Source organism: Heteronotia binoei, chromosome 5, assembly GCF_032191835.1.
Source record: "Heteronotia binoei isolate CCM8104 ecotype False Entrance Well chromosome 5, APGP_CSIRO_Hbin_v1, whole genome shotgun sequence".
NCBI lineage: Eukaryota > Metazoa > Chordata > Lepidosauria > Squamata > Gekkonidae > Heteronotia > Heteronotia binoei.
The window spans coordinates 118,291,790-118,311,213 of NC_083227.1; the positions used below are offsets into that span (position 1 = coordinate 118,291,790).

Consider the following 19,424-nt stretch of genomic DNA (forward strand, 5'->3'; position numbering starts at 1 on the left):
CTGGTCTTGAGGACAAAAGAAGATTGAGGAAGAATCGCACTGCTACAGCACCAACCCTAAATCAGACTTTTCCCTGCAGCCGCTGTGGCCGGACCTGCCTGTCCCACATTGGTCTTGTCAGCCACCAGCGAGCCTGCAGCAGACGTGGACTATTGCACCCTTCTTAAATCTTCGTTCGCGAAGCCAAGCCGAGAGAGAGAGAGAGAGGGACTTTTAGGTGGTGAGGTTTTTTTCACTGTCCAACCTGCACATGCTTTAATTGGTGGTATACAGCTAAAGTTGTTTTTGTCTGCTGTTGCCTCAGGTCTGTGATGTTTGAAGCAGTGGCGTAGCTAGGGCTTTCGGGGCCCGGGGCCCAAGATTTATGTGGGCCCCCCTACGTGTGTGCACGCCGCCGGAAACAGGAAGTGACGTCACTTCCGGTGACGGCAAGCCACCGCCGGAAACAGGAAGTGACATCACTTCCTGTGACATCATCCCCCCCCCGCGCCACCTGCCGGAAACGGGAAGTGACATCACTTCCTGTGACATCACTTCCCCCAAATGACATCATTTCCCCCAAATGCCACTGCCGGAAACAGGAAGTGACTTCACAGCACTTCCTGTGACGTCCCCAACAATCCCCCAAATATCACCGCCGGAAACAATTTTGTTCTCAAATCCTGTATATACTTCATCAGTATATGGGATAAGGCACTTTCTCAACTGTGCTGCATAATGCAGCCTATTTATTTTGTCCTGTTTGCTCTGTTGGCTCTATCTGCGCCACCTTCATCACTGTCACTAATAACACAGGTCAAGATGCAGGACAGGAACCCGGAAGTGACCGACAGGCTGCTTCAGCGGGCCGCTGCGCCGCCCCCCTGGGTCCCACAACGATGGGACCGATGCCACAGGGACGGGCTCGAAACACTCTATAACCCCTCAAAAGAACAGCAGTCTAGCTCGCTTCCCCCGAGCCCTGCCGCCATAAGCCTCAAGGGGGCTCATTTTGCGGCATCTCCCGGCAGGAGGGTGGCATCCGCACGGGACACATATCAAATGAAAGAGGGGGCGCAGGGCTATCAGAAACAGCCGGCGGAGGGAGTCGGGAGACCACCCCACTGGGGGATCCACACCCCGAAAGTGATGAAGGTGGCGCAGATAGAGCCAACAGAGCAAACAGGACAAAATAAATAGGCTGCATTATGCAGCACAGTTGAGAAAGTGCCTTATCCCATATACTGATGAAGTAAATACAGGATCTGAGAACAAAATTGCACCAGAAGACACAAACACAAAGCTCCCTTACACTGAATCAGTGCTTGGGTCCACCAAAGTCAGTATTGTCCACTCCAGTCACAAACACAAAGCTCCCTTACACTGAATCAGTGCTTGGGTCCACCAAAGTCAGTATTGTCACATAAGAACATAAGAGAAGCCATGTTGGATCAGGCCAATGGCCCATCCAGTCCAACACTCTGCGTCACATAAGAACATAACAGAAGCCCTGTTGGATCAGGCCAGTGGCCCATCCAGTCCAACACTCTGCATCACATAAGAACATAAGAGAAGCCCTGTTGGATCAGGCCAGTGGCCCATCCAGTCCAACACTCTGTGTCACATAAGAACATAAGAGAAGCCCTGTTGGATCAGGCCAGTGGCCCATCCAGTCCAACACTCTGCATCACATAAGAACATAAGAGAAGCCCTGTTGGATCAGGCCAGTGGCCCATCCAGTCCAACACTCTGTGTCACATAAGAACATAAGAGAAGCCCTGTTGGATCAGGCCAGTGGCCCATTCAGTCCAACACTCTGTGTCACATAAGAACATAAGGAGGGAGGGAGGGAGGGAGGGAAGGAAGGAAGGAAGGAAGGAAGGAAGGAAGGAAGGAAGGAAGGAAGGAAGGAAGGAAGGAAGGAAGGAAGGAAGGAAGGAAGGAAGGAAGGAAGGAAGGAAGGAAGGAAGGAAGGAAAGAAGGAAGGAAGGAAGGAAGGAAGGAACTTCTGGCACCAGCAAAAACAAATGCAATTTGGAAGAGCCATAATTCATTGCATACAGTTCATAAACAGATAGGTGGCAGAGCTGCTCCCCTTTTAGGCTTTCTGTTGAAAAGGCAGGCAGGCAGGAATGGGGGAACTCACACTGACCCTCCCACAATAGCCAGCTGCCACCACCTCCCGCCCCAGGATTGCTACCTCAAGCAGCCTTCCATATGCCAGTTGAGTCCCCTGCTCTTTCTTTTCATTTTGAGTTTGTATTCATTTTCAATCTTTTTTAAAAAATTCAGCTACACTATTGATATAAGCATGCATAAAAATAAAAAGGAGGGGGTATTGTGATGCCAGCAATGATGATAGAACCCTCCCTTGAAAATCCTGATTATTTAAGGCATGTGTGGAAGAAAACAAACTGACTCCACAACTGTGAAAAGGCAGAGGGAGGGCAGATGTGCAAAAAAAAATCCCATGTCCAAAACTATTCCAGTTTTTGTGGATTGACTGCCAAGAAAATCAGGAGTAAATCAAGCATGTGGAAAAGCCCTTTATCCTCACACCCTGATACAAAATAAATGAATGAACATTTGTAAAGGATATATTCATGTAGCATTTACTGCAAATCTCTTTACAATACAGGAAGCAGTCCTTGCTGAGTTTGTGCATAGTAGATTGTGGGGCCTGGAATGATCGTAGAAGCAGTAGAGTTGGGGGGGGGTGTGGTCAGTAGTACAGCATGTGCTTTGGATGCAGAACATCCCAGGTTCAGTGGCTGGCATCTCCAGTTAAGAGAGTCAGATATCAGAGGATGAGGAAGAGCTTTGGTGGAGATCCTGCCAGAGTAGACAATGAGGATGTTGGCAGACCAACAGTCTGGCTCAGTATAAGGCAGCTTCATATGCTCAGTATGAGTATAAACTAACTTGAGCAATTGAACAATTTGGCATTCTCACAGTGAACACAGCATTGGGTGTGTGTGTGTGTGTGTGTGTGTGTGTGAGAGAGAGAGAGAGAGAGAGAGAGAGAGAGAGAGAGGCGCATTCTAAATCATATGGGACTGTAGTTCTAACTCAGCTCTAAATTCTTCAGCCTACCTCTATAGAGCAGTGCATTTCTCTTAAGGGTTAGTCAGAAGCTGCAGAAAGGATTGATTGTGGTAAAGATATGAATCTTGGAATTGGTAGGCACAGAACTTTCAGAAGTGCATGGAGCCACAGTAACTTGACCACGCTTCCCCAGTTCTTACCTGCTTCCAGGGCGGCGGCGGCGAGGGCGGCCCAGGCGGCAGCCCCCAGCCCCAAGGACAAGACCCTCCCCCCGCCACGGGAGAAGCCCGAGGAGGCTGGTGCGCATGCTGCCGCATGCGCGCCTTCAATCTGAGGCGAGGGAGCGACGACTCCGAGCGAGAGAGGAGAAAAGCGACGGACGCGGGCGGCGCGCCTTTCCCGCGCTTTGCTTAATGCTTTCAATTGTGTGAGTGAGTGACTGAGGGGGAAAAAAGGGGGAGGGGGGAAGGGAAGGGAACGAGGAGCCCTGCGTGCGCGCGCCGCTCCCCACCCCCTTCTTCCGCCGTGCGCGCGCGCTCCCCCTCACGCTGTCGGGCGCCGCAGGCGCTTCCATTCTTTTTCTCCCCCCCCCTTTCAGCGCAGGCGCAGCAATGTCACGGCCATTGTTTTGGGGGCCCCCTTGCCAACGCGTGGACCCCCAGACCTGGGGCGGGCCGCCCTTCCCGCCCCCCCCTCTCTACGCGTCTGGTTTGAAGGCAGTTGAGCGCTACTGGACAGATGCTAATTCTCCTGGGCACAGGGCTGGATCTAGAGGGAGGCAGAGGGGACGCTAGATAGAATGGGTCCATAAGGGGGCATCATTTTTTAATTTTGCCCCCTCAAAAAATAAGTAGATCTGGCCCTGCCTGGGCAATTGGATCTGGGAGATCATGGCCACTCCACATTTGAGCACTTGAAACTTGGATGGACTCTTCTACAACATGGTATTGTCTCTCTTCCTCCTGGCTTACTAAGTCCAGATGAATTATGGGTTGCCTGCTGCTTCACGTGTCTTCCAATTTCTCCTCAAAATTTGGCCCTCCAGGGTCTGCACATCAAACGATTGTGTGGATACTTGGTATTGAACTTAAGCCTTTTTCCACTTTTTACTGTGTTGCTCTCTGGGTTGTATCCAAATTTGTTCATCCACGTGCAGCTTGGGAAAGTCTTTGGCTGACTTATACTGAGAAGCTTGCCTTATCTTCTGTTCAGTGATACCTTCAGATCACCTATTGTAGCAGTCTGGTTGTAACAAACTGCTTCACATAGGCAGTAAGGTCTTTGTGTGTTGACCCATAAAGTCTTGAGCTGTGCTTCCATCCAAACTCTGTGCAGATGTGTTCTGGTGGTCAGGGATGGACAGATAGGAATTAATCCCTGCTTTCCAACTCAACTTTGTCAAGTAGTTAGCCATTCCCAAGAATCACTGAACACCCTTCGCATCAATTGGTCATTGCATCTCTTTGATTGCATCCACTTTTCTAGGGTCAGATTTCAGGCCTTCTACTGTCATCAGGTGTCCGATGTAAGGTATTTCTTTTAGTCTTAGCCTCATCTTATCTGGATTCAGTTTTATATTCCATTCTCCGCACCATTCCAAGAACAGACACAGCTGAGCCCCGTGGCATAGAGTGGTAAGCTGCAATACTGCAGTCCAAGCTCTGCTCATGACCTGAATTTGATCCCAGCAGAAGCTGGGTTCAGGTGGTTGGCTCAAGGTTGACTCAGCTTTCCATCCTTCCAAGGTCAGTAAAATGAGTACCCAGCTTGCTGGGGGTAAAGTGTAGATGACTGGGAAAGGCAATGGCAAACCATCCCATTAAAAGTCTGCTGAGAAAACATCATGAGGAGATGTCAGAAATGACTGGTGCTTGCACAGAGGACTACCTTTACTTTTTTTTTATTTGCATTTATATCCCACCCTTCCCAAATGGGCTCAGGGTGGGTCATGTCATAGTTAAAACAATTCCAAAATAAAACAATATCAAATCAGGCAAACCAATTCACAGTTAAAATTCAAGAATTACAGTTTCAGATGGCATCATTCAAAAACCTAAGTCCTGGCTGAACAATAAATTATCCACTATTGCTTGTGCTTCTGTATCCCTTTCTCCCACAATCAGAACATCATCTGCAATTATTTTTATTGCTGGAATACTGTCCTGATTTAGCCTATGCTGGAACACTTTTGGTGCAGGGCTGATGCTCACTGGCAAAAGTAGCCAACAATACCAGTCAAAAGGAGTCACAAATGTAGTTCAATAACCTGACTCTGTGTTCAGTCCAATGTGCCGAAATCCATTCCTGACATCAAAAACTGAGAAAAGCTTAGCACAGGACAGGTTGCATACCATATCATCAATAGCTGGTGTTATGTATTGTTCATAGTTCTGAAATGAAGCATGCATCTGCCCTCCAGGATACTAATGCCTACGCTCTGATTGGCCGTTCTTTGAGAATCAGCCAATCAAGGCTTCTGGCATGTATCTCCAGTATGCAAATAGGATCCTGAAGAGACCAATAGGGTGGTTTCCCGCCGACTTTATGGGTGTGGTTTGATGTTGCCTGAGTGTATATACTCACTGTTTGTCTGTGTGTTCCTCAGTCTGATTTAAAATAAAATAGAATTGTATCTTACCAATGGCTGAACTCACTATTTACACTGGCGACGAAGGTGGGATTATCCTGGGTATGTAACTCCTAAAAAACTGAGCTGAAATACAAGCCGGTCGCTTGGTTAAGCAGCACCGAGGTCCGTGCTAGCTGAATCACTACTGAAATCATACAGATGAATGCTGCTGGCAAGGAACTGTCGCCTCAGCCACCCAGCACAACCACAGCTATCAACGTTCCTGAGTGATTTGCAGTATGGCCACTAAGGTCCGCCTCGACCAGTTCTATGCAGCCAATGATGACTGGAACTCCTACATATTTCGGTTCCAGTACTACTTGACTGCCAATGACATCACTGAGGATGCCAAGGTTAAAGCTACGTTCCTGACTGTTTGCAGGCACTCCACGTTTGACACAGCAAGAGCCCTTGTTGTGCCGGCAGAACTTGACACGACATTGTTTGAGACCATCAAAACCACACTACGTGACCATTTTGAACTGCAACCATCCAGAACAGCATGCCACCACACTTTCTACAAGCGCAACCAGGCATCGTCTGAAACAATCACTGACTATGTTACTGCGCTGAGGAAGGCGGCGTGCCTGTGCGAATTTGCCAATCTGGAGGAAGCCTTATGTGACAGACTAGTTTGTGGTCTCAAAGAGAAACTTCAAAAACAACTATTCATCAAAACAGACTTGGACTATAAAATGGCATGTGTTGTGGCCGCTGAATCCACCGACCAATCAACATGTAAGGTCCGGAAGGCACGAAATTCTGCTCCAGCATCCAAACCAGAAACGGTCCACAGAGAGAGCTTAAGCTAAACTTCAGACGGCGAGGACAACGACGTCCATCATACCCAAACGGCACCATCCAAACAAGCACACTACTGCACGATTCGAGACACCCTGTGTGAGCGATGGGGGTCACATCCATGCAGAGACTGTAAATTCTGCAATGTCCGTTGCAGAGACTGTGGAAAATCTGGGCACATAGCTTGTGCCTGCCGGAGCTCTAAATCAAACAGACGGCCGACATCACCTCGCCCACCTGCGACCCAGACAGGGCACTACATGTTCAAAGGGGGCAATACTGTGTCACAGTTCTCCTGTTCATCAGTAGAAAAGATTCAACTAAAATCAAAGAAAAAAATAAAGGTGATTGTCAACATCAAAGGCGTTCCATGCGGAATGGAAGTGGACTCTGTTTCTGCTCTCTTCATAATATCCGCAGAAACCTTCTGGCAAATCTGCCCCAAATATCACCACCTTGAAACATGTGGGGTCCATCTTTTTGACTACCAGGGGTGGCGAGTCCCCATCTCCGGCATCGGGTTGTTCAAGGTACAGTACAGAGACTTCTATGGCCCCCTCAATTTGATTGTGGCAAAGGGCCCCAAGGTGAGCTTGCTGGGGCTAGACTGGTTCGATGCATTGGGCATCCAAGTCACGGGTGTGCAACATATCGAGCAGTCCCCATTGGACTCTATCTACAGTGCATTTTGGGACATGTTTGATGGGGCACTGGGACAATACAAAGGTCCACCCATTGCATTGCATCTTGACTCAAGAGTCTCACCCACCTGCCTCAAGGCACGACAGGTGCCCTTTGCACTCAAGGAAAAAATCAACACCAAGCTTGACTGACTCATTGAACAAGGGGTTTTGGAATCAGTTGCTAATGCGAAATGAGAAACCCCCATCGTAACTCCAGTCAAACCCAACAGAACTGTGCGGATTTGTGCGGACTATAAATGCACAATAGAAGCACTCATATCCAGTTCCAGTAGTAAGCCATCTTCTGGCATCATTAGAAGGCAGAAAGACATTTGCCAAAATTGACCTAGCCCTATCAACAGCTGCCAGTAGACAAGGCCACAGATGAAGCCCAGACGATTGTAATGCACCGCAGGGCTTTCCGAGTAAAGTGTCTACAGTTCGGGGTGAGTGTGGTACCAGGCATTTTCCAAGAACTGATGGAAGGCCTTGTCCGAGGAATACCAGGTGTCATTCCATATTTTGATGACATCCTAATAGCGAGGAGTTCAACACAGCAGCTGAGTGACTGCCTCTGTGAAGTATTGAAAAAACTGCAAGAAAGCGGGCCTAAGAGTTCAACATGAAAAATGTTTCTTTGGGTGCCTCAAGTCGAATTTCAGGGTACCGCATCGATGAGAGCAACATTCACCCCACAACATCCAAAATTTGGGTAATCCAAGACGCTCCACCACCCACTTCAAAAAAGGAACTCCAATCGTTCTTAGGACTATTAAATTTTTACCATGCATTCCTTCCAAACAAAGCTTCATTGGCATAACCTCTACACCACCTCCTAGAGGGCAAGCGTCCATGGCATTGGGCCCCAAGGAAAGCAAGGCTTTTGCTGCAGTCTCTCATCTTCCAGTTTCCTTAGGAGCCTACAACTACACACTCTGTCATTGACTGGGTAAGGCTGTGGGGCACACTGATGCTCTCAGCTGCCTGCCCTTACCAGACCAGTCGCTGATGCACACTCTTGACGTAGACACTCTACTGCTGGAGGACATGCCCAAACTGCCTCTCCATGCCTCTGACATTGCTGTGTTCTCAGCAAAAGATCGCACCTTGGCCCGAGTACTTAACTGGGTGTGGAGGGGGTGGCCAACAGGCCAGGTTGACAAAGAGTTCCAGGCATATCGCTCACACCAACATGAACTATCGATCCACAAGGGGTGCCTGCTCTGGGGAAACAGAGTCGTCGTCCCTCCTAAACTGTAACAGAAGGTTCTGGAGACACTGCATGAAGGGCACCATGCATCGTCAGAATGAAGGCTCTGGCAAGAAGATACATTTGGTGGCTTGGCATGGACTCTGCAATTGAGGCATGGGTCCGATCCTGCCAACCATGTCTGGAATAATGCCCAGCAATGCCCCAAGCACCAGTTCACAATTGGGAGTCAGCCCGCACACCATGGTCACGACTCCACATAGACTTTGCAGGACCATTCCAAGGCCACACATTCCTTGTGGATGTGGACTCATTTTCAGAGTGGGTAGAAGTAGTACCAGTGTCAGCCATGATATCGGCTGTCATGATCAGAGCACTTCAACGGCTGTTCGCCACCCATGGACTGCCCAACACCATTGTGTCTGACAACGGGATGGTGTTCACATCAGCAGAATTCCACCATTTTGTCAACACCAACGGCATCCGTTGCATCTTTCCACCCCTCCACTAATGGGCAAGTGGGGCATATGGTGAGGACAACAAAGCACTCCCTCAAGTGTATGGTGGAAGGGGACTGGCACTTTAAAGAGGAGCCCAGCAGAGCTTTTAATGGGCCGCCACCTCACCACAATGCTGGATCGGCTCCACCTAGATCTAGCTCTGGACCACCAGCCAGAAAAAGAAACACGGGATGCAGCCCAGGCATTCCAACCTGGGGATGCTGTTTACACCCGGAATTTCGGTGATGGCCCCGTCTGGCTTCCAGTCACAGTTGTAAAGGTAACCGGACTGGTTTCCTACCATGTGGCTATCAAAATTAGGGTCATATGGCGCAGACGCATTGACCAACTCCGGTGCCATTGGCCAGAACGTGACAACCAGACTGACAGTGGTCCAGAGCCCTCACCAGCTCCATTTGTGCCAGAGCCAACCAAGCCCCCAGTGGCTCCCACGATGCAGAACTCTGACCCGGTGGAGCCTACACCTTCCACTCCTCAGTTGGACCTGGCAGAACAGGGCCCACAGCTGGACTCAGACTCTGTACCTTCCTCTGTGCCATCCAACAAACTGACAGCGGCACCAGAGCCAGCAGCTGCTCCCACACTGAGGCACCCACAGCGAAGCTGAGCACCTCCACAAAAAGACTATGTACCTTGAATACTGCTACGACTGTAGTGCCATTATGTATATATTATTGTGTGCCTTACTTAGAGGGGAGGAGTGTTATGTATTGTTCATCGTTCTGGAACAAAGCATGCTTGCCCTCCGGGATACTAATGCCTACGCTCTGATTGGTCGTTCTCTGAGAATCGGCCAATCAAGGCTTCTGGCATGTATCTCCAGTATGCAAATAATAGGATCCTGGAGAGACCAATAGGGTAGTTTCCCGCCGACCTTATGGGTGTGGTTTGATGTTGCCTGAGTGTATATATTCACTGTTTGTCTGTGAGTTCTGCAGTCTGATTCAAAATAAAATACAGTTGTATCTTACCCATGGCTGAACTCACTATTTAACAGTTGGTAATGGGTAATGGCTACATTTTAATGTTCTGTTCAAGGGTTTAAGGATAAATACAAATGTGCTGCCTCCCCGATAATTTTTGCACAATATCTAGGTTGCTTATTCATGCTGTGCTGGTATCCATTAGAGCAATTATGCCTTTGGCTTGTATGCTGGCCAGTTCCTATTTCTGTGGTTGTACCAGTGCTATTGGTGCCCTCTGTTTAGGGGTTCTAACAGGCTGCACACTGGAGTCTGTCTCAAGTTTCAGCTTCCCTGCCAACTGTCCTTTCCCCTGAATGATATCTCCAAACTCTCTATCATTGCTGTAATAACACCAGCAAGATGGCTTGGTTCACTGGTTTGCAGTGCACTGCATGAAAGATATTCTGATGCTGCACCTGAATCAGTTGCATGGCTTAAACTGCTCTGCTTCCTAGTAGTGGTCTGTGAGTTTCATCTTGAACTATAATAAATTCCAAGTGATAAAAGCTTATTATCCTTTGGGTTGCGAATTTTAAGTCTCCACTTCCCTACTGGTTTTAGAATGCTCTTATACATGATAAAGCACCAGTTCACGTGGTGCGATGTGGGTCAATGGCAACAAATTACAAGTGGCACCAATGTTCTCTCTAAGCTGCAGAGTCTTGTGAGCAAAAATTCTACTTTGTGAGCTGCTAGTATTAAAGCTGTGAACTACTGCATAAATTGTTGTACTCTGGGCCCATTTTTTCCTGAGCTAAAACAAAAATGTGTGAGCTGGAGGCTAAAAATCTCTGAGCTAGCTCACGCTAACTCAGCTTAGAGGGAACACTGAGTGGCACCACAGTCCGGCTGGAAATGAACTGGCTGTTTGCTCAGTAGCAAACAGCAAACAGCACAGTAGGATACATGTTAGAATTCCTATTGTCTCCTACTAAGTGCAAGTCCTGGTTTGGATACCCCAGGCTCAGGCTTAGGACATCTTCATACCCTTCAGAGTCATCACTGACTACTGTTCTCACTTGTAGCTTCTGAAGATTCCTCCTGTTTCTGCATTGACTTTGGAAATGGTTAGGTTTGCCACAGGCCTCGCATTGTTCCCAATATGCTGGGCATTTGTCTTTTCTCTTTTCATGCTGTTTCCCTCAATACAGACATTGTACACTGGGTACCCCTTCTCTTGGTTTCTTTTCTTGCTTCAGCCCTGGCTATTGCTGTACAGCATGTACTTGTATGTCTGTTGGGCCCATTAATATTTTGACCCTGTCTTTGGATATTTCTGCTGCCTTGACAATTTCCACACAACAGTTTAGTGTTAAATCAGCTTCACACAACAACCACTCACACAGCCTCTGATCCCTTGTCCCACACACAATTATGTCTTGGAGTCTGTGATCTCACAAAAGTTACAGGAGTCCTTAATGTGGCTATATAAGCATCTATCCCCTCTATGGTTGCCAGCCTCCAGGCGGAGGCCTGGAGATCTCCTGCTTTTACAGCTGATCTCCAGCTGGCAGTAGGGTTGCCAAGTCCAATTCAAGAAATATCTGGGGACTTTGGGGGTGGAGCCAGGAGACTTTGGGGGTGGAGCCAGGAGACATTAGGGGTGGAGCCAAGATCAAGGCTGTGACAAGCATCATTGAACTCCATAGGGAGTTCTGGCCATCACATTTAAAGGGACGGCACACCTTTTCAATTCCTTCCTTCCATAGGAAATCATGAAGGATAGGGGCACCTTCTTTTGGGGCTCATAGAATTGGACCCCCTAGTCCAATCTTTTTGAAACTTGGGGGGTATCTTGGGGAGAGGCACTAGATGCTATACTGAAAATGTGGTGCCTCTACCCAAAGAAACAGCCCCCCAGAGCCCCAGATACCCGCGGATCAATTCTCCATGATTTTCTATGGGAATAAATCTATAGGGAATAACAGAGTTCCCAGCAGACATTTCCCTCCCCTCCCCCCGCTTTCTGCCGACCCTGAAGCAGGGGGAGGGCCTCCAAACCGGGGGATCCCCTGCCCCCACCTGGGGATTGGCAACCCTAGCTGGCAGAGATCAGCTCTCCTGGAGGAAATGGCTTTGAAGAGTGGAGTCTATGGCATTGTACCATGCTGAGGCTCCTTTCCTCTCTAAACCACACTAGCTCTCTCTATTTGTTGTTTATTTTTGAATATGAAAGGATGTTCCATTCTGAATTTGAAAGTGGTACAGTCCAGACCCAAGTATACTATATCTGTGAGAACTAGGCTAAGGAGCCTTGTGACATATTAAAGCCTAACAATATTATTGTAGTTTTGTACACAACTATATTGTACATATTTGTAAATTTTAAAAACCTAACATCATGATAATATTTAAGATAATATACAGTGCAATCTGACATGGTTACTGCAGTCTACACTCAATGAAATAATTAGAAATGAGTAAATCGGCATAAAAATTAACAGAAAATCTAGTAAATTATATTTTACACAGTATAAAGGGGACATAATAAGATGCAAAACCCACCCAAAGCTAAGCATTTTAAAATTCCCATTGTCCTGAAAGGGAAACAGCATATGCTTAACCCTCCCACTGAAATCTAACAATTGTTTACCCAGAAGTAAGCCTCGATGAGCTCAGTGGCGCTTATTCATGGGTAGATGTGCATAGTCTTGCAGTCTGAAAATACTTATTAGAAATAAAGCATACGCTGTCACCATGGCTACACAAAACATAAAAATATAAGGCAGACACTCTGTCCACATACCACCCTCAGAGCAATTCGCTGCCTCTGACCTCTCCAGCCTTTTCCCCTTCCATGACACTCCCAATATCTTTTTCACTTTTCTTCAGAAAATTCAATTTTGTCACCATCTACCCCACAATCATGTGGAACCAACATGGGAAGCTGACTGGTTGGCCACAGAAGTCCCTCCCTTTCCAGCTTTCTTCAGCTGAGCCAATAAGATTTCTCTGGGAGCATCTTGCCTGGCTGCTGAGTGATGTACTCAGTTCTTCTCACATCTTGCTGACTACAATGGAGAACAAGCAGACAAGGGTGCTATCATTTTATCAAACTTCAGAAGGAAGAAAGAACATGTGCATGAAGCTTGGTCATGGTGGTGGCAGGCTTCCTTAATTAGAAAATACTGGACATCTACAAGTTCATTATTTTCATGGCTGCTTTGAAGGGTGAACTCAGTCTATGGCACTGTACCATGCAGAAGCCCCTCCCCTCACCCCATCCTCTCCCAGATCCACCCACAAAGTCTCCAGATATTTTCCAATGCAGACTTGACAACCCTATTTACTGAACAGAAAAGGCAAATACTGGACTATTCAGTTCAAAATTGGACCCTTGACAACCCTGTCCCACAATACTTTACTGCATTTGTGCATTTCCAGGGGTTTCCTGCAGCCTTTCTGCTGTTTTATGAATGCTACTTCGGTGTGAATGTCTGGATTTTGCTGCTGCCACCCACAGAACATCCATTTTCCCTGACAGGACAGTCACCAGTTTTCTGACCATTCAGTCCATTTATATGTGCTCCAGGGAATTTAGGGCAGCATATCTAGTTCTACCTTCTACCCCATTTTATTTTCATAACAATCTTGTGAAGTGGGTCAGTTTGAAAGCAAATGACTGGTATAAGATCACAAGTGAAGTGAACTTCATGGCAGCATGAACCCAACTGTTCCAGCCCTAGCCTGACATGCTAAGCATTACATAATGCTACCTCCATTGTCTTTAACAACTGCGGTAGCTAAACCTTCTCAAGACAGAGTTACAGTGCTGGAAAAATATTTACTTGACAAAATCTGTCTATCATGCAAATCTTAAGCAGAAAAAAAGTTGCTGGTAACCTAAAACCAGGCGAAATGGTACATACCCCATTACTATTATTTAAATTTAGAATTAGAAAGGAAGAAAGTAGATGTACTGGGGAAAGAAAGAAGATAAGATCATTTATGACAAAATAAAGAAGAATAAATTGCAACTATGCTGCAACTACAGCAATGTAAATATGGCGTGGTATTCCGACCCTGGCACTTTGCCTGATACAGACCAGTCTTTGTAACCCTGCAAACAAATGGTGAATTCTTAGCCCTACTGTCCACACAATGCCCTAATGTCATGTTGCCTTTTTCTTCCTCTAAGACTGACAATAAAACATCCTCAAAAAGCAAAGACACTGCAAAAAGAAAGATCAGGAGCACAGAAGCCACCTATGTTCACCCTCATTTCATTAATGCTGACCTTGCCCTATTTTGTAAAAAGAAATTAAAAGAAAAACCCATCTCAAAGCCATCTGCAATTCAACCTTCCTCTTGGAACATCTAGGTTTGCTTACTGTAATGTCTTGCTCCCGGGGCTGCAAGTGAAGACTGTTTGAAAGTTTTAATTGGTTCAGAACATGGCAGCTTATATTACTGAGAAGCACCACTCTGGATTTACCTCATCCATCCCAAAAGATTTGCACTAGCTATTTGTTGTCTTCATGGCCAGTTCAAGGTGACAGCTTTGATATGATCTTCAAAATAGCAAGAAGGATATCTGAAAGACTGCCTTCTCTTTATCAATCTGTCTAACCTCTAGAATAGGGGTGTCAAACTCATTTGTTATGAGGGCCAGATCTGACATAAATGAGACCTTGTTGGGTTTGGCCATGTCAGGCAGGGCCATGTCTTTACCTATTTAAGGTTAGGTATAGAGATATAAACTTTATAAAGGACACAAGCACAATTAAAGATTTTTTTTAAAAAAAACCCTTTAAAATAAAACATGCTTAAAACATTGCCACTTGTTGGTCTCAAAGGTGCTTTCTTTGTATCTCTCCCATGGGATCCAGGGAACTGGGCAAAGGAAGCTCTGACACTTTCCTTCCTTCTCCAGGGGACTAGGAAGGGGAGGAGCCTCAGCCAATAGAAGGAAGAGAGGCTTGGCTCAGTAGCTCTGCTGTGCGATTTAGAGAGCCTGGCAAAGCAAATTCTGCCCCCACCCCTTCCTCCTGATGGGAGGAGCCTCAGCCAGTTGAGAAAATAGAGGTTTTACTCTCTAGCTTTGGTATGATTGAACAAGCCTTGCAAAGCAAGCTGTTGTGCAGAAGGAAGCAAGAGAGAGGGAGAAGGAAGCAGATAACAGCCAGTTGCTTGGGGGCCCAATAGGAGCCCTCCAGGGGCCTGATTTGGCCCTCAGGCCATGTGTTTGACACCCCTGCTCTAGAACCTTCTTTAGATCTTTTTGGGGTGCCTTCTGTTGCCAGGTTGATGACAGCCAAGAAGAGTAAAAATGGTCTCTGTCGAGCCACAGGTATTAAAGGAGATACACTCACTTGATTTTAATGGTGGCAGTAGATCCCTAGGCTGCCTAATTTACTTCAGTACTTTTGAAAATAATCGCCAGGAACAACTTCTAGAAAAGCCATCTGTAAAGTTAAAAGAGCAAAACATGCTGTGGTGCTTCCAACACTAACAAATGTAGGGTGCCATGTGCTTACAGTTTATTCCAGCAGAGGCATTGGACAAAGTAGGCTCTAGTCCACGACAACAACTGATCTGTCAGTCTGACAGGCACAACGGGACTCTTTGCTGTTCTTGATCCTAAACGGAATTTTATACTTATGGGATTTAGTTTGCTGGGGATGAGGCATCTTTCTTACACTGCCTTAAGAATTGCAAGCACCCATTATGCCCTTTGAAAAGGACATCAGGGAATGCTTTTGTTGCACATTATTACATTTGCATTGCAACAATACTTGCAAGCTCACTCTTGGAACAAATCCTTCATCCACCTGCCTCTGTCATCTTCTTGGCCCCACCCAGGCATCTTCTGATGACTATCAAGAGACCTTACTTAGAAACAAACCCATGCCCAAGCACAACAAGAAGCAGAATAATCTCCATCAGGAAGACTGCTATGTCTGAAGACAGTGGTATCTGAGGACTCTACAGGATGGGGTGGGAATGATTCCTTTTAGTGGTTCTTTCCATTGCCTTACAAGTCTCTTTATGGGAATTTAAAATGTGTCTCCCATTCTTCTTTCCTTTTTGCTCTGTACCCTACATAGTACCTATATCATCAGTAGGATCACCTTGTGCCAGTGATGGTGTGATGTGGTATATTGGTTAGAGCAGGGGTGTCAAACATGCTGCCCAGGGGCCGAATCAGACCCCCAGAGGGCTCCTATCAGGCCCCTGAGCAACTGCCTCTTGTCTGCTTCCTTCTCCCTCTCTTGCTTCCTTCTGCATCTCAACTTGCTTTGCCAGACTTGCTCAATCACACAGGAGCTACAGAACAAAACCTCGATTTTCTCCAGAGCTTCCTTTGCCCAGTTCCCTGGATCCCATGGGAGAAATACAAAGAAAGCACCTTTAAGACCAACAAGTGCTAATTTTTAAGCATGATTTAAGGGGTTTTTTTTAAAACTTTTGTCATGTTTGTCTGTGTCCTTTAAAAAGTTTATATCTCTGCTACCTAATCTTAAATAGGTACATACATGGCCTGGCTTGACTAGGTCTCATTTATGTCAGATCTGGCCTTCATAACAAATGAGTTTGACACCCTGGGTTAGAGTGTCATTCTAAAATCTGGAAGACCCCATATTGTGGCATAGAAGCTCACTGGGGAATCTTGGGCCAGTCACATTCTCTCAGTCTAACCTAACCCACAGGGTTGTTGTAAGGATAAAATTGGGGAGAGAATAAGTTGTTTTGGGTCCCCATTGGGAGAAAGATGGGGTTATAGAATAATTCAATAAATAAACAACATATGCCCTACATTGCAAAATTGCTTCTTGATTGTATTAGGTAGCAACTGGAGAAAGCTCGTGAAGAGTTGGCAACTCTGACTCTGGAAATTCCTGAAGATTTGGGGATAGAGATTGCAGTGGGCAGAAATTTTGGGAGAGGAAGGAGCTCTGTAGGGTATCCAGTCCATATAGGCCTCCCATCCAAAACTACTATTTCCTCCACACAGGGAAGGTGATCTCTGTAGCTTGGAGATCAGTTGTATTTTGAGGAAAACTCCAGGCCATACCCGGAAATTGGCAATCCTACATGAGACACTTGGGGTCTCTCTCTATCTCTCTCTCACACACACACACTTTTCACCAAACATAAAATGCAACAGAGCCTTGTTTCTCAAAATCACCGTTTCGGCTTAATTCGAACGTTCACAGAATTCCACTCTGGGCTTTCTAAATCTGACAACAGAACGAGGCAACAAACCAGATCAGCAACAAAACGGTCTTGCAAAACGAGCTGCGGTTTTGAAACTTTTGCTCAAGGACTCTCCGGGAACAAGGTTGCGCTGCGGGGTAAAAGGCATGGCGTCCTCTGAGACAGCCAATCCAAAAAGCGCCCGCTTCCGAAACCTCCTTTTGCTAACCAGCCGGGTTCCTTACACCGCCATAAGGGGCGAATGGGCTAAATTCATGACGTTCCCTCTCGACGGGGCATGCGTTAGTCATTTTAGGTAGCACAGCTCCCAACAAAAGCCACCCGAGGCCAATGTACAAGAAAGAAGCGAACGGGAGCGGTGTTTTTTCAGAAGCAGGTCGGCGCTGGGAAAAGACCAAGCACACCCCACCCCACCCCCCGCCCCGGGTATTGACCGTCTCAAGTCTTGGCTTACTCTGAGCCGTGGAAGTCTCTTCTCTCTCGCGCTCGCCCCAAGTCTGGGAAGAGGGAAAGAAGGGAAGCAGAGTCACCCCTCCAAGTCCTTCCTCTTCATTCTCCATTCCAGCCTCACTCACCATTAGAACAGCTGCTGTTCACCCAGAGCGGCTCCGGTCGCTCCATGTGCTTGTCCCTGCAAAGGCTCAAGAGAGATCAGCGCATCCCCGAGCAGCAGATGCCAAGACGAGGCCGCTGTCGGAGAGCGGGAAGACGTGTGTGTGTGTGTGTGTGCCAGCCGGATCGTCTCCCTTTCGCTGCTCTGCTGCCGCCGTTGTGCTGCTCCTCCTCCGCCAGCGAAGGGAGGAAGCCCGAGCCTCGCCCTAGCGGGTGGTGAGCCGGAAAGTTGCTCTTGGCAAAACTAAGGGTGCACCTGCCCCAGCCGGCTGCTCCACTCCCATGTCATCCTTTCTCCTTGTTCTCCCTTCCCGGCTCGATGCGCCTCTAGCTCCAGCTACACCTTCATTACAGAAGACAAGCAACCTGGCTTTCTACAGTGTAGGTGCCCAAGGGCCCGTGCCTTTCCTTTTCTGTTCTCTGTGTCTAGAAATGCCTGCGTGTTCTGTGCTGTCAGGTCCCTTCTGACTAATCCCAACTGGATTAATTAATAGCCTCCCCGCATCCTTTGGTCAGCAGCCTTGCTTGGGTCTTGCAAACCGAGGACTGTGGCTCCCTTGATTGAATCAAACTATCTTCCACTTTTCCTGCTGCTTTCAGCTTTTCGTAGCCTTATTGTCTTCTGTTTTTTCATAATGTGACCAAAATACAATAGCCTCAGTTTACACATTTTAGCTTCTAGGGAGAGCTCAGGCTTGATTTGATCAGGAACCCACTTACTTGTCTTTTCAGCAGCCCATGGTATCTGTAAAACTCTCCCCCAACACCATCTTTCAAATGAATCTATTTTCTTCCTGTCATCTTTTTTTATTGTTCCACTGTCACACCCAAAAGTAGTAAGGGGGAATACTATGGCATGAATTACCTTGATTTTGGTCACTGGTGACACATCCTTACACTTAAGAATCTTCTTTAGCTCCTTTATGGTTGCGCTTCCCAGTCACAGTCTCCCTTTTAGTTTATGAACAACTAGAAATACCCTTGCTAGAAACCCTCAAACTATATGTACCTTAGTTTAAAGGATGAGTTACCATGCTTCAATTGTATGTAGTATGCACTGACCCTTAATAGACAGGCAAAGGGGATTAACAAAATATAATCTGGGAAGGTGGAGGACACAGATCCAGTTAAAAAGTTAGAGAGGTATACATAAACTAACATCTGTAAAGAGTACAGACAATGCAATGCAAATATTAGCATCTGTAGTGAATGAGAAATCCAAAGTCCTTGTGAAGGGATGAATCCTTTCTGTTGAATTTTCCTTTTAAATTCTATTGAAGTGACATTTAGATAAGCAACACATCACTGGTTTCTGAATATAATTTTTAATATCATATTTGTGCCTATTTGGTGTGGCCAGTTTGGTGTAGTGGTTAAGTACATGGACTCTTATCTGGGAGAACCAGGTTTGATTCCCCACTTCTCCACTTGCACCTGCTGGAATGGCCTTGGGTCAGCTGTAGCTTTCACAGGAGTTGTCTTTGAAAGGGCAGCTGCTGTAAAAGCTCTCTCAGCCCCACCTACCTCACAGGGTGTCTGTTGTGGGGGGAGGGGGAGGTAAAAGGAGATTGTGACCAATGTTTCCTCTAAACTGTAGTCTTGTGAGCGAAAATTCTACTTTGTTAGCTACTGGCATTAAAGTTGTGAGCTATTGACAATAAAGTTGTGAGCTACTGCATAAATTATTGTGCTCTGGGGGCATCTTTCCTGAGCTAAGACAAAAAAGTGTGAGCTGGAGGATAAAAATCTGTGAGCTAGCTCACGCTTACTCAACTTAGAGGGAACATTGATTGTGACCGCTCTGAGATTCAGCATGTAGGG

General features: G+C 46.8%; 1 protein-coding gene across 1 annotated transcript in view; it reads right to left on the reverse strand.

The window, feature by feature from the left end:
• The window catches only part of NIPAL4 (NIPA like domain containing 4), a 63,638-nt gene extending 45,936 nt beyond the window's left edge, over positions 1-17,702 (reverse strand). Inside the window, exon 1 of the mRNA XM_060240244.1 lies at positions 17,567-17,702. Coding sequence (XP_060096227.1) covers positions 17,567-17,612 — 46 coding nt within the window. The 5' untranslated portion in view covers positions 17,613-17,702. The remainder of the gene's footprint in view (positions 1-17,566) is intronic.
• Positions 17,703-19,424: the final 1,722 nt, after the last annotated feature.